A 14,734-nucleotide genomic window follows, 5' to 3' on the forward strand; every position below is an offset into this window, starting at 1 on the left:
AGCTGGAGCCACAGTATGAGACATGGGGAAGGAAACAGCTAAATCAGGGTGGGGAAATTTCTGACACACTCAGCCAGAGATGCACAACATCTATTCAGCCTGCTGACGTCTGCATTTAGCCATGAACATTATTTACTTTGTCCACTAGTGAAGACAATGCTATAACCAACTCTAAATCCTGTAAGACACTTCTCAAAGGGAAGACTAGTTCTTAGCTTTCAGACTGAAGAAAACTGCTGTTATTATAGAACATATAGATAATAATTCATATAATAAATGAAAGACTTGAGTAATGGCCCTTATTTAACAATGTAAGAGCTTTAGGGTAATCAGACAGCAAGATTGGCTATAGTTTCATCTGAAGAAAGCCCAGAAATTCACAGATGTGGCAAGTATTATTGTTTTGTGTGTGTTAAGAGACAATAAGCAACAGGTTCATGATCCATGGAAAAACCTCCAGGCCTGTGGCCCAGGTTGTCAGGGGACCATGACTTGTGACAGTGTCAGAGTAGGATTAGACCCTTCTCCTCTATCTCACAGCTGCCTTAGATTTCATGAAAGATAAATCTTCTTAAGGAACAGTCACATTTTAGGCCATAAACACATTCTGGCGATACAATTACGCTGTGATCTGCTACTTTATTTTGGAAAATTACCCACAACTTATTCAGTACTTTGAGCTATATGTGAACTCCTCTTAAATGTCTTAATTTTTTTTTCTCATATTGGTAGGGTTGGGACTTTATATGAATTATTTTTAGCTATCTTTTCAGCATTTCTTTTCCTCAAGTATCAGAGAATTAATCAGAAATAAACCTCAATTAAGTCAGTACAATTAAGCCTGAGATGATACCATATTTAAAATGACAATTTAAGATCATCAAAATGATGATTTTTAAGATCATGATTTAAGATGATTTAAGATCATCAAAACTGTATCTTGAGTCAGCATGCTCAAGTATGAGGATGGAGAACCTAAACCAAATTTTTAAAAGCAGCTTTTCCCCCACAAGGGTCTTTTTGTTTAGTTGATTTATTAATTGTTTTCTCCCCTCTCCCAACCACAATATCAACATTATCAGTGATGGAAAATCACAAAGTGCCTTTTTTACAATGGAAATGTAACAATACCATGTGACCAAAACATTGCAAGTTTTCTCAGCAATCAGGTGTGTGAACTTCACATGTGGGGAACTGTTAATGCCTGAAACAATATAAAAATGTACGAACACACGCTGAGTGGGAAGTGCTTGCTGGACGAGGTAATTGGCAGAGTCAGTCCAAGGTTGTCTTTGGTCTTAATGCTGTTTATGCCTTCACCAGAGACTGGAATTCTGTCAAGGAAGAAAGTGAGAAAAGCAGGGAATAAAACTCATTGAAAGTAGTTTTTTGACATCTTTAAAAAGATAGATAAAAATGACTAAAAATCCTAGGCATGGAGGGCTCCCAAAGTTATTATAACACTGCACAAGCTACTGCTAAACTGAGATTCTGGGGGCGTAACAGATTTTTCGCTCCTTAAAAAGAGTAAGTGCAGAGAGGAGGAGTGTGTCTGTAAATCTGTATTTGTGGGAAATCCTGACTTAAAGGTAAACTATCTTTACCCCATCACAAACTCTGATAATAGCCAAGGAAGAGGAGCCTGTAGCTCAGAGTGAGAGGAGTTTTTTTGTTTTGTTGTTATTCCAAATAAAAAATATCTGTAGTGAAGTAATTCCAGAATGGGAGATTCAATGGTTAAGGGCCAAGATCTGCACAATACGATGCCCTGTTTGGGGCTCATAAACAGAATCTGCAAAAGTTGCTGCTAAAGAAAATTCCTCCCAACAGTGTATCTCTCTCTCCTCCCAAATCTGGCTAAGATTAGCACGTGTGTCTGTTGGAGTTATTGCCACCTGTCCTAGTTCAGCTGAGACAGCCCTGTTTTCAGTGACTTCCTCTCTCATACATGATGCATAATGTCCTATTTTTCTGTACTGCGGTTTCTAAAAGAAATAACCTGACTAGTTCATATCATCCCTGTGAGGTTTTCCTCAGGAATTTGATTGAGTTGCTCAAAGGTCTGCCCAGTAAAATGTGCATTTATCAGATAATTTTCCAGCACAAAATCTTGTGCTGCACTGCTGCAGTTGCAGCCCTGAGAAACAATACCAGTCATATTTTAAATTAGTGAATTAAGCACCCAGTAATAGTGGCCAATGTTTGATAGTAGGAGACAAAGAAATAAGATTTTTAAGGTGGAGATGTGTTTAAAAATGGAAATGTTGTATGGCCAGAAGTGCTGAGCATCCACTGCTGAAATAGAAATTCTGAGAAATTCAGGTGTTCTCAATCTTTTAAAAATTTGGCACATTGAGTCTATGGATCAGAAACACTGCAGGATTAACCCCAAAGCTATTATCATTGATTGGAAGACCAGACTCTACAATGGGCCTAAATATTCTGTTGCTGCAACAGAGACCAAATGGGAATAAAGCTGTGAAAATAATGGAGTATTTACTCATATAAAAATTGTGGCAGAAAGTATCAGACCAAAGTAGTTGTGTGTATTCTTCATGACCCAGTTTAAAAGCAGCCTGAAATGTGTTAATTTTAAACCACAAAGTTTATCCATTTTCTAATGTCTTACCTTCCACTCCAATTTTGCCATCACCATCAGAGTCTCCTGCAGCCAGAAAAGCCTTGGTCTCTGCCGAGGTGAGGGCTCTGGCATTTGAAGAGAAATTCTTCAGGAACAGCCTGAAATATAAAAGGGGGCTGTGCTTGAGTTTTGCTCTTTGAAATGTCCCATAAGGTAATATTTGTTCTAATTATCTGAGGGAATACACACAGATTCAAGGAAATACAAGGATTTGTGTTTTATTTTTAAAATAACATCGAGGGTTTCTTCAGGGACACCAAGCAAGTTCAAAGGATTTTGTTGTTTAAAGAAGTAGAGCATCTGAACAGTACTTACTGCAGTTCCTCTTCTTCAATGAAACCACTCTTGTCCTGATCAAGGATTCCAAAAACTTTCTTTATCTGATCAGGAGTTTTGCTGGATAAACCAACCATGGAGAAGAAAGACTTGTAGTTGAAGGAATCATCAGCTGGAAGAAAGAAGAAGTTGTTAAATATTCTCCTTTGAAGTCGTTACTACTGTGTGTATTCCTTGTGAATATGTATGTCTTTTATTAAGCATCAGTCTGCTCTCTTTCTCTTGTTCTCTGGTGTAGCAAAAGAGCAGATACAGTGGATAATAATTTCCCTTTTTAATCACTCTGTGCCTGTGGTCATATTTCCTTTCAGCCAGTTTAAAGTTTTCTGCTACAATGCACATTCTGCTAGATCAGGATTCATACAATGTGTCACATTCAATTAATTATAAATATTAAGAGGGTGCTGCTGTGACTTACAAACAGCTCCTGTAATTCTTCATTAATTGTAATGGAATCCTTACTTAGGTAAAGCATTTGATAGAAGAATAAGTAGTTCAGAGACAGACCAGATCTTTGAGTATTTTGAAAATTGTCTTGATCTTACTGAGCTGCTCTTAAGAGAAGTGAGAATGATAATTGCTTCACAAATTACACTCATTCTGCAAGCTGAGGCTTTTTCTGAAATTTTGAAGGACAAAGCCAACTTTTTATATGTAAGTCTTTAACACGTTTAGACACTGACAGCTTAGTGTTAAGCCAGCCCTAACTGAAATGGTAGCCCTTTAATTGCTGCTCACCACTTGTGAGACCTTTTGAATTTAAGGGACTATACTGTAATGTAGTGTAGAAAGAGATCTCACAGGGAAGGAATCTAAGGGGAAAATGATAGGCATGTCATCTTAAGACATAAAAATGATACGCATCTTCTGTCTGCAGAGCAACCATTCCTTACCCTGGCAGCTGGAGAGAGCAGATTCAATATCTTTAGCAGAGAGGATGTCAGTGATGGCCATTGTTGAACTGTAAAATAAATTAAATGTGAGCTACTTAGTCATTAAAATGACTTCTCTTCTACTTTCATGGCTCTATTTGAAGTTGCTGCACTGACAGTGTGTGATAGGGGAGACATTATTCATCTGATGGCAAGTGGAGCACGCTGTAACAGATGTCTGGAGCAGGTGCTTCCACTGAAAGCTGGGAATGAGGGAGGAATTCTGCACGCGAGTGCGTGGGGCTTCAGGAAGGTCTGCTGCCTCTGCTGCGCCCGGAGAGCATGTCCAAGGTGTCCAACACCACAGAACTTCATGGCTTCTGTGTGGGCTTTCCTGGAGGTGGATTATTACTCAGTAAAACCCAGAGTGTATTTACAGCACACATAAAAGATAGGGCTGGTATGTCCTCTAGAACTGTATCTGGAGTAAGTGTAATTGGAATGTGAAAAGACTAATATTATTATCAATAGATGTAGTGACCTTCACAAAGAATGAAAATATTAGTATAGAATTAGTAATAGTCATTTTACTCATGTAAATTTGGAGGGCAAGTTCCTCCTCTGTTTAGTTGCAACAATGTGTGTCTTGCTGGGCTCCTGCATCACTGAAAGACTACATTTCATGAGAGCTTTGTAAAAAAGCTTTTGTCAGTATTTTCTAAGGTTGTTTTCCTTTTGGATTCCATATAGGTTATAGTAAACCGTATCTTTGCCCAGATTTTGGCATTTCAGTAAGTGGTTGTCTTTAGAAAAGAAGTATCATAACTTAATATTCATTCTTAGTAGAGTGGAGGTTCTGACACAGCCGCAATTCATTTGAGAAAAATACTCTGTCCCATTCAGCCACCAACAGCTGCAGTAGTTTGCCAGTGCAATGTGTATCACTTAACAAAATGCAATAATGCCTGAATTTCTAATTGATTTTAGTGTATTGATGCATTTACAGTTTTATAAACAGCACACACCAGTGCAGACAGATTACAGTTTAAAACTTGCAACATTACTCTTAATTTATGTTAGTGAAAGAAGGGGACTAAGGCATAGAAAAGTTTTTCATGAAAGCCAGAAGAGAATAGAAATACATTTTCATTAATCCCTAACTAGTCTTCAGCAACATCATTCTTCCTGTCTAAGTACGGACTGAGAAGGAATCAACTGGTGGTACCCATTTATAGTCTGTGCACTGGTTTGAGAGCTAAACACAGGTTTAAACTTCCTCTAAAATATTAAATGGCTGCCTCTGTACCTGTTGGTTTGCAGCAGAAGAAATTGTCAATAATTTTAGCTCCTTTCTGAATATCTCAGAAATGGTTAAGAAAGTGATGGCACACATCCCACTGATGGCAATGAATCCTTCCCCGGCTCAGGCAGCTGGGTTACTTTTATTTTTCTACTTAATTATTTTGTTCCAGTGGGTTCTTGTGCAAAATACTTCTCCCTCTCAGCATTAAGCAATATAGCTTTGAGCTCATCCATTCACTTAAGTCTCACTGCTTACAGGATTAAAAAGGGGAAGAGCTGAAGGAAAACCTAAAAATCACAGCATTTTTGACAAGGGGCATCATTCCTGTCTTGTTCCATCCTCTGATCCAAATGCTGATCCTGTTCTATGTTAGCTTGTAAAGATGCAACATACTGGAAGCTGAGATAAGAATAGATATTTTAATTGCTTTCCAGTTTAGGGAGCATTTTGCTTTTGTGTTTCTTTGAAAGCAGAAGATCTAATCATCTTACCTTTGTGGTCTTCTTGACTGGATAAGGAAACAGTCAGGTTGGGAGGAAGGCACTTGCAGTGTATCTCCAGCAGAGCTGAGCTTGCATATATATACTTTAAGTTGTATACCATATACAGATTTTAGATTTCAGCGTCACGAAGGGGGAATGGTGTCAAATGAACTTGCCTAACTAATCATCTTGTACTATTTTTATCTCAAGAGAATACATATGATATTTGCAAACGAAACAAGATAAGTGGCCAGATAGGCAAAAAGAACAGAGTCATGTCAAATTTCCTGATTTAAACAGAAAACACTAGCTTCTTCATGTGATGTAGGGCAAGACAAAAGCCCCCACTGTCTGATATGCTTGATCTGAGGAGTCAGATGAAATGAGGCACAATAACTTTTGAAGAGGTGTCTTTAATGACTGTTTAAAAGTGATTAACTTGTTATCTTATCTGTAGACGCTCTGTGTGATAGAGTGTCATTGTTGGAGCACTAAACAAAAAGAAAAAAAATTAAAAGTATCCTTTTAACTTTCAGGTATTTTTTGCATAGTAAACCAATCAGGGGAAATAATAGCCATTTTGTCTCCAGAATGTCTGATCTGTTGTTGTTTGGAAAGACAAAAAAACACACAGTGAATTTGTTGCTAAAGGAGGTAAAATAATATGTCAATCCATCAGAACAGTTGGTTGGGGGAGGGTATTTCATCTGTTCTGTTTCCAGAGACAATCTTACAATTCTGCAAGATTCTGACAACCTGTTTAGTCGGGTATGTATGAAGCAAAGGGGTTGTGATCTGCCCAGCTGTTTCTGAGACAGAAGTCCCTGAGCCCTACATGAAAGATCTTTGCTTTCAGAATAGAGAGAAAAATTTCAATAGCAACACCATCACTATAACAGTGTCTGAAGAGCATCTTTTCAGTTTTCAGTCGGAGATTATTTTCTAGAATTGTTTGGCCAGTGCAGTTTCTCAGTGTTCCTTTGTGCTAGTTACTTTTTTCATGGATATTATCTGATCATCTCAATTTTCTTCTCAAATTTTGTACCCTAGCTGGGTGAGGAGCTTGTCAGCTTGGATCTCACTTGTGCCTTGGGGCAGCAGCACAGTGAAAGACAAGTCATATGGGTGACAGCACAAGGTATCATTATGGCCAGGATTAAGTGATGGCAAGGGATGACAGTGCAATTGGCATCACAGCTTGAGGTGGTGGCAGAGTAAGAGGTGACAGTGCAGAGACTGTCTTAATGTCAGAGAGAGTATCAAGGCATTTATTTTCCCATAGCATTTCCCTCTAAGATGGAAGACAGACCTAACCAATCACTGGAACTAGTCACTAATAAACCAGGGTGCCAGACAGAAAAGTGACAAATGAAGGGTACCTACAGGACCTTAGTGCATCCAGCACTGACAGCAGCTGATCAAAAGGCAACAAAAGACCATTGAAAAAAATTTTCTCTGAGAAGGAGGTTCTGTATCATTTGCAGTATATAAACATGAGAAAAATTACTGCTATAAGTTTTTTCCTTATTAAAAATTCTGCAAGTCTGTCCTCCATGAAACAGTTTCAGACACAGAATTCTTTTGCAGAGAAGATAATCTTTTGTTGGTCAAGAATGGCTGTGGAAGATTTCAGCTTTCCCTGTTTTCTGAATGGGTTTTTGACCAGCTGACGCTGAAAAATTCTAAGAAGAATTTGATGAAGAGATATTTAATACTGGCTCTTGTTGTCACTGATGACATCTGGTAGAAGGGATACAAATACCACTTTCCCCCCTCAAACTCTTCTGAGAAATTACTTTTATTCTAAATGGGAAAAAATTCCTTTTCCTTTTACACACACCACCCTTTCCTCCCCCTCCAATTTGGAAAATTGTCTACATAGTGCCAACAACTGATGTGCAGTACGTAGGGTGTCCAACATAAAAACTGATGGCATGAAATGACCTAATGAAGCTAAGTTAAGAGGAAGCCAAATTCTGCTGAAACTCTTGGACTGCAGGAGTGTGCATGGGAATTTGGTCCCTGGTGTCTATTTCAGAGAATGCATTTGATTTTAGATGCAATGGCTTCTCATTTTGCCCGGGGCTAATTCCACATATGTTAACCCTTCGCCCCCACTCTTCCCTTTAAAAATAGCATTGATTGCTGTTATTTCTTTTAATGCCTGTGGGCTGTTGCCATTAGTTTGAACTTTATGTGAAGCATATAAGGATGCAGTCTTTAAAAGTGTGCTCTGTTTTCTAAGAGGCTTTGACAAGGTAATTTCTTTTGTGCCCTGCAATTTTAAGGGCAAAGCATGTAGTCAAATGATTTATGGGTCCGGTCTGTTCAGCTGTACTCAGACTCCAGCAAATTTTGGAGTCACTTTTGCAGTAAGATTGGAGGCACTAGAGATCCAGAACATGTGCACTGATGAAATGCACAGGGATCATGTAACTATTTACAACCAGCCTCCAACAACCATTTTCTTTTCAAACCCCACATTAGAGATTGCATAAACATCTGTCTAGTCACTTTTGCTTTCTTAAATCAAATACTGTTAGGAACTTTGCAGCTGCCATCCAACTTGGCATGGCAAGAACTGGTGAAGTATGAAAAAGTAAGGAAAAGATATCCCTTTCAGCCTGTCAGATTACTACTAAAAGCAGTTTTAAACCCTTGGGCTTGAGCATTTCTTTTTGCTCAAGGCTCTTTGCCTTCTTGAGGCAAGGAGTTGTTTTATTTTTAGCCTTAATTCTTTTAGCATCTGAAGCTACCTCCCCAGTTTGAACAGCTGTATTTTAGGTCATCATAAGTTCTTTGATTGTTCTATAATCTATTCTTGTCATTCTTCTTTAAGTGCTGATATGAATCATGTGCAAGAGAGCAACAAAAGTGCAGTGAAGAGTTGTGTGAGTGCCTGCTTTAATTTAAATAAGTGTGATTTAGTGCCTCATACATGCCTAAGACCATTTTCAGATGGATGAGCTGAATGCTTCTGATAGGGGTATCCATGGTCATGAGTCAGGGAACAGGAATCACCTGACAAAACGTGTTTAGCCTATTGTTAAATGGCTTGTGAGCAGTGAGAGTGGAATATTCATTCAACTTGTATTTTGCTTTGGGAATATATGAGATAAAAGAAACTGTATAGATGTAATTTAGTGTAATTATATTAATGCATCATGCTCCAGTCATTTGAGGAATGTAACTCCTGGAGAGATCTGGGAATATCTGTGAGTGGTTTTAGGTTTCTATTACTTAACCTACTATTGGTAGATACCTCATAACTACCCCTCCAGTAAAATGCTGAATAAAGGAAATGAATGAAGGGTTGCTATGGTGGGAGGAAGCTGTATGTGGAAAATACACCAAATAACATCTGGTTTATTTTTGCATACTTGAATGAATCAAAAAATTTAAGTAATTTATTTTTCACCAGCTATTATTCTAATGTCATGTGGGTTCAGCCTCTGAGGTAGGTTTTCAGAGATACCAAAAATTTACAATGCAGCTTTTCAGTTCCTAGTGCCATGTAAAATGTTAATGTATAAAACTATTTCAGTCATATTTTTCCTACATGCATAAAACATAATTTTTAAGCCAGGTAAATTGTTGCAAAAATCAGACAATTTCTGGTCCTCCATATCTGAAATGGGAATTTCAACCCTGATTCCAAAATTTGAAAGGAATATGGGCCAGATGTAAATTCTATGTGATTTCTGAAGCTCAGGAATTTTATTTCTGAATTTAACCTTTCCAGTTCACTTCCATTTCTGTTTCTTTCTAAAAATGTTCATTTAGTGATGCAGAAAAAAAAAGCTTTTTTTAAAATAAAGAAATTCTCATAGACTGATTTCTGAAATGGTAGATTTTTGGGTCTGTTAAATCTGATACAATCATTCATAGACAGACAAGATACTTGAATCTCCAGATGATTCCATCCACAGGTTTAAATTATTTGCAGTAAGAGTAAAAAAAAAAAAAAAAATCTAATTTCTTGCCTTAATTCTGAAGCAACAAGCTTATTACTTTTGAAAGTGTCCAAATAAAAATGGCAATAACAAGGTATGTCTAGGATTATCATTGTTTTTGAATAGAAAATAAAATCAATTCTGCCACGGCAGTCTTCTCTAGCTAAGTTGAAAGCAAAGACACATGCTGAAAACAGAAGTTCTAGTCAATATTTGATCTACCATATTCTGTTCTTGAGCTGTGTTTTTCAAATCCTGTGTGGTAAAATCCCTCGTGATCCTTGTTACAGGAGTTGTAACTTTAGTCTGTGTGTTTACACTACATAGCCTGGTGCAGTACTGCTCCATGACTGTGGCTTATAACCACTATAAATAATCCTCAGTTGCAGCAAGCTTTCAAATATAGATGTGTTTGAAATGAACTCAGATGTTTTTCAGCCTGTCTGTATGTTCTTGTATAGTCCTTATCCCACTGTGTAAACAGCGGGTCCCACTATAAACAGAAACAGCTCCTTGGGTTGTATAATTGCAGGAGCACCAAGTAAGAACTGGGTCATTATCTGTACTTTGCTGATCTGGTACCCATACTGCTGAATAAAGCAGGGCCTTTGACTCTTTTGGCAGAGTTGCTTTTCAAGGAAGTATATGTATATATATTCCAAGGATATATGGGTTTCAAAAGCCCCAGATGCTGACTCTGAGAGATGTTTTCTCTGTGCACAAAGCCTGGACCCAATCTGACTTAAAGGTGCCCAGTGAGGTGTGACTTAATGCCCTTTTCCTCCACTTGCTAAGACTGGGAAATAGTCAGGACTTGTCCCAGCTCCTTCCACCCTCGGTGCTGGGCTTCTTTTCTATGCAAACTAGAGCATGATAAGGGGCTGATGTGTGTTTGGGTGCTGTCCAAATGTGGAGTTCATGTCTCCAGGGCACAACACCCAGACCCAGGAACTCAGAAGCATTCCTTCGTCCCTCATTAGACGTTGCCAACAACACTGACAATAATTAGAATGAGGACTATAGAAAAGTAAGCTGAATGAATATGGAAATTGGTACTAGAGACATAACAGCATCGGATATGAAAGCATCAAGTCTTTACAAACAAGAATCCATTGAGCATTTGAGAGCTAAGCCTGGTTTAATCAAATGGTTCATCAATGAAGTGATTCCACTGTTCAAATATTCGAAGGATCAGTGGGATGAAAAGACAGAAGCAGGCATTGTTCTTCCTATACAGTGCTGCATTTGTGCTGTAGCTCCTGAGTGGTATCAGTGTCCAGATAGTCCAGTGATTTCAAGCTTTATTGCATAGCATAGGACAACTCAGACAGCAAATGCTAGTCCTTCTTTTCCATTTATGGACAAACCACATTATATTCGCTGTGGATTTTATTGGCAAATTGCTGCAGTCAGGTGTAAAGTAAATTACTTCAAGTCTGTTGCTCTGAATGAAAAATTAAATCTATTGTATTCAAGTTATAAATTCACTTAACAGTCTTTCCTTGAATTGTAATGGCTTCCTTCATCTGAGCTGAATTATAGTAATGACTGCACCTTGCTAAAAAGGATACATTTAAAAAGGAACTTTACTAAACAGGAAGCTTAAGGAGAAAAAAGCTAGAAAAGGCCAGGTGAATCTCTGGAGCAGGAGGCCTGTCTCCCTTGGAACATGAATTCCAGCCTGGCTGTGCTTGGTTAATTGTTACAGCAGAAAATGCCCTTTAACTGCAGAGGAACTGAGCTTGAGCTCCTGCTCACACAGGAGGAGGTAAATGGGGAGGTGCTTGATGCATTTTTGATTCTCTGAGAGAACTCACAATTTTTGAAGGATTTCACTTATTATTGTATTTGACTCTTGCATTTTGATATACCATACCATGACATCCATAGTCAAAATCTAGATGGTGAGAGCAGAAGGTGTCTTGTTGATTCACTAATTCTCCATATTGGCTTGTCCCTTTCTGAGTAGAGATAGATGAAAGCAGGTGATAAGGACAATAAATGCCTAAGTACTTTGCTGAATTTGAGAAGTAAGAATATTTTGCAAATATATTCTATGTCCTACATTATGCTGAGCTGGGCTGTACAAGCTGTAGCTCTGGGCAAAATTTGTTCGTAGAATTTTTTCTGGAAAGTTAATTACTTCTGTGGCCAATGTGATGTTATTGAAATTTGATTATTATATGAAATGTGAAACCTTTACTAAGAAATGCTCCAAAGCTGTTATCTCAGAATACCATGGCAAGGTAATTTCAGAATACCAGATCCCAGCTACTTCCTGAAAGTTGCATCTATATAAAACCTTACTGAGCAATGATGTTGAAAAATGCATGCTAATCAGTGCAGATCTTCCCCATCACCTAACCCTGTAATTGATGGTGCCATCAACAGCAGAGACAGTCATTTAAATTATGAATGCTTCTGGTTATGAATGATGGATATTTTTTTGGCATAGGAATTAAAGAGTATGCATTATTAGAACTAGTAGAAGAATTCAAGTCATGCTTTGGAGAAAAGTACAAAGTTAGGCATGGTTTAACATTCATGAATATTTGGCGAACAAGCAGATTTTTCTATTAAATATGTAGGTGTTACAAAATGAATAGAGAAGAATCCATTGAATAAGGTTTGAAAGTTGTTCTAAGCCTTGTTGAAACTAATGCATAAGCCACCACTCTTAAATTTAAATCTCTATAAGCAGTTGTGTCAGTGCATTTATGGATGTAAGCAACTGAAATTATCTGCCTGGTCTCTGTTAATTTGTTCCATTTTGGTGGAGGCAGTCCTGGGAGGCTTCTGGGCAATGACTCTGCTGGGTCTGAGGGACAGTAACTTAGTCATGGTTTGACCCACTGCTCTGGGGCATTTGCTTGGACATCTTCTATAATCAGAAGAACTATATTTATTTGCAGAATTTGTTTCTATTTACACCCCGAGTATATGGACAAATCAGTGTTATTAACAAAAGGAAAACATGGAAACTTATCTTCTGCTGAAATGGTCAGCAAGTCATCTTCCAAGAGGAGGATTTCCTTTGAGTGAGCGGAACTGGATTTTAAAACTAGAAGTATAAAAAACATGATCTGATAATCAGGCAGCACTTGTATCTTGGTGTCCTAATTCTGCCAGTTCTTTAGCAACGCCCCAGAGTTTTCCAAGGAAAACAGGATAAACAACAACAATGGCAAAAATAGCAAGGCTGCTCTTAGAGAAACAAATACAATTATAAAATGGAAAATAAAGGTGCAATCTTTAGATGTTAAAATGCTGTAACAACCTTCCCACAAAAAGAACATCCATAAACCTTGTGGAGACTGCAGTCTGTGGGGTATCACCTGTGTAGGGATATTGCCAGAGGGATTTGAGAGGACAGACTTGGGATTGAGGCCATGGTGCTTTGGCTCTTGTTAGCTCAGGTCCTCCAGAAGCCCAGTTGAAGCCCATGGCTCAGGAAGGTCGCCGCTGTCCCGGGGCAGCGTGGAGCCAGCGCTGCACAGCACGCTCAGCTGTGCCTCTGGGGAGGAAAACAGCCTGAAATTCTGCTTTCTCAAAAGAGCAAAATCTGTTTGGAGACACTGTCTCATGACTGGGCAGAGCTAGAGATTTTCCTGGTTTATTGAAATTAATCTGGGTAAACCCCACTCAAATAGAGCAGCCATTTGTTCTCCTGAAGAGATCTGACATAGTCCCAAGAGTGAGCAGTGCCTGTGGGTCAGTTCCTACAATAGATTTTGCATTTACAATCCTGCCATAAGCAGCAGGAATAAGGCTGAGCATCCCAACCTGCTGGCTTGGCGTGACATGGCTTGATGTAAGAAATACAGAATTGAGCTAATATAGTTACTAAACTGTTTGTTTGTGTCCAGGGAATGCAGAACACGTGGAGCAGATGGAAGAGATAAAAAACACCATAGAATTATAGATGAGAAACGTTTACAGTTAAAGCAACAAAGAGATTTCTTCGTAGTATCTTTCCTGATTATTTTGAAGGGTGTTTAGGTGAAAAAGGCTTGACATACGAAAGCTATTGTTAACTCCATTTACAATCAAATTAATTCGACTCAAACAATACTTTTCAAAATTATCTTTGTTTCCATTCATTCCAGCCTAGCAAAGGAAAATCAATGTGTTTAACACCACCACTTAATTTAGAACATTTTAAGTTGTCAGATGAATCCGATAATTCAGCTTGTCCTCTACTGTTTCAGCTACTAAGGAAATTCCAACTAAGGAACTGCTAGATCAGATATCCTGTGTCTCAGCCTGTGTCTCAGCTGACCCAAAATCCCCATCATGGTTTTAGCACTATTCTTAAGAGAACCATGCAGACTTTGTGAATATCAGACCTGTTTACCTGAGTATGGCAGAGCATTTAATTTAAAGGATATTGGCATCAGTATTAGAAAAGTCAAAATTAAAGGATGATGTATTGAATATATTTTTGCTGCTAGTAGCACAATTCATTAATGACAGTTCAGTAGAAAACAAAAGAAGCTTAAAAGTTCCTTCTCGGTTGTGGTGGGAAAGTCTCTCCACCAAAATCATGAAGTAAATATCTTTCTATGACCCTTAAATGCTTTTTTTCTAAATTCTAGTTTCTAAGGTCCATGTGTGTTCCTCCCACTGTGTTCATAACTGAACAAAGCTGAATAATCCTGCAGCAAGAGCTTGTGCTTGTGCTGCTGCTCACAAGCCTTGTGATGTGATCTTGGCACAAAAGCAACAGTACAAAATTGAAAAATACCACAAATTTTATTCCAGCCTTAGGGTTTTCTAAAAGCACAGGCTCTCAGCCTAGTTTGTGTTAAGACTGTTTTTTCAGATCACCGACAGGGTGTAAAATTACAGACTGGTCAATGCAGATAAAGCTGACACATATTTTCAAGCACAGTGAGAGTTTAGGGCTATATTTAACAAAAACACCGAGTTCTGTGTTTGGGGAATAGACTCTGCCTCCGTACCCAAAAGAGTCACCAGAATCCAAATTCTCTCTAGCTTCTCCTGTTGATCACTTCCCACACACTGGTTTCAAGTTTTATCATATTGTGCCTGTTTAGGGAAAGAGCTACATTTTTGAGGTAAATACATGGAAGGTAGGTTTTTAAAATGCATCCAATTTTTAACTCTCAAGGACTTAGTGTCTTTTC

At 38.3% G+C, this 14,734-nt stretch overlaps 1 protein-coding gene across 1 annotated transcript; it reads right to left on the reverse strand.

The window, feature by feature from the left end:
• Nucleotides 1-619: 619 nt before the first annotated feature.
• LOC110475470 (parvalbumin, thymic) lies at nt 620-5,792 on the reverse strand. The gene is given in 7 exon segments (XM_021539656.3): nt 620-1,334; nt 2,630-2,739; nt 2,957-3,089; nt 3,871-3,938; nt 5,644-5,678; nt 5,680-5,725; nt 5,727-5,792. Coding segments are annotated over 7 exon segments (447 nt in total). The 5' UTR covers nt 5,756-5,792; the 3' UTR covers nt 620-1,308.
• Between the last annotated feature and the right edge of the window lie 8,942 nt (nt 5,793-14,734).

Source organism: Lonchura striata, chromosome 16 (assembly GCF_046129695.1).
Source record: "Lonchura striata isolate bLonStr1 chromosome 16, bLonStr1.mat, whole genome shotgun sequence".
NCBI classification, from domain to species: domain Eukaryota; kingdom Metazoa; phylum Chordata; class Aves; order Passeriformes; family Estrildidae; genus Lonchura; species Lonchura striata.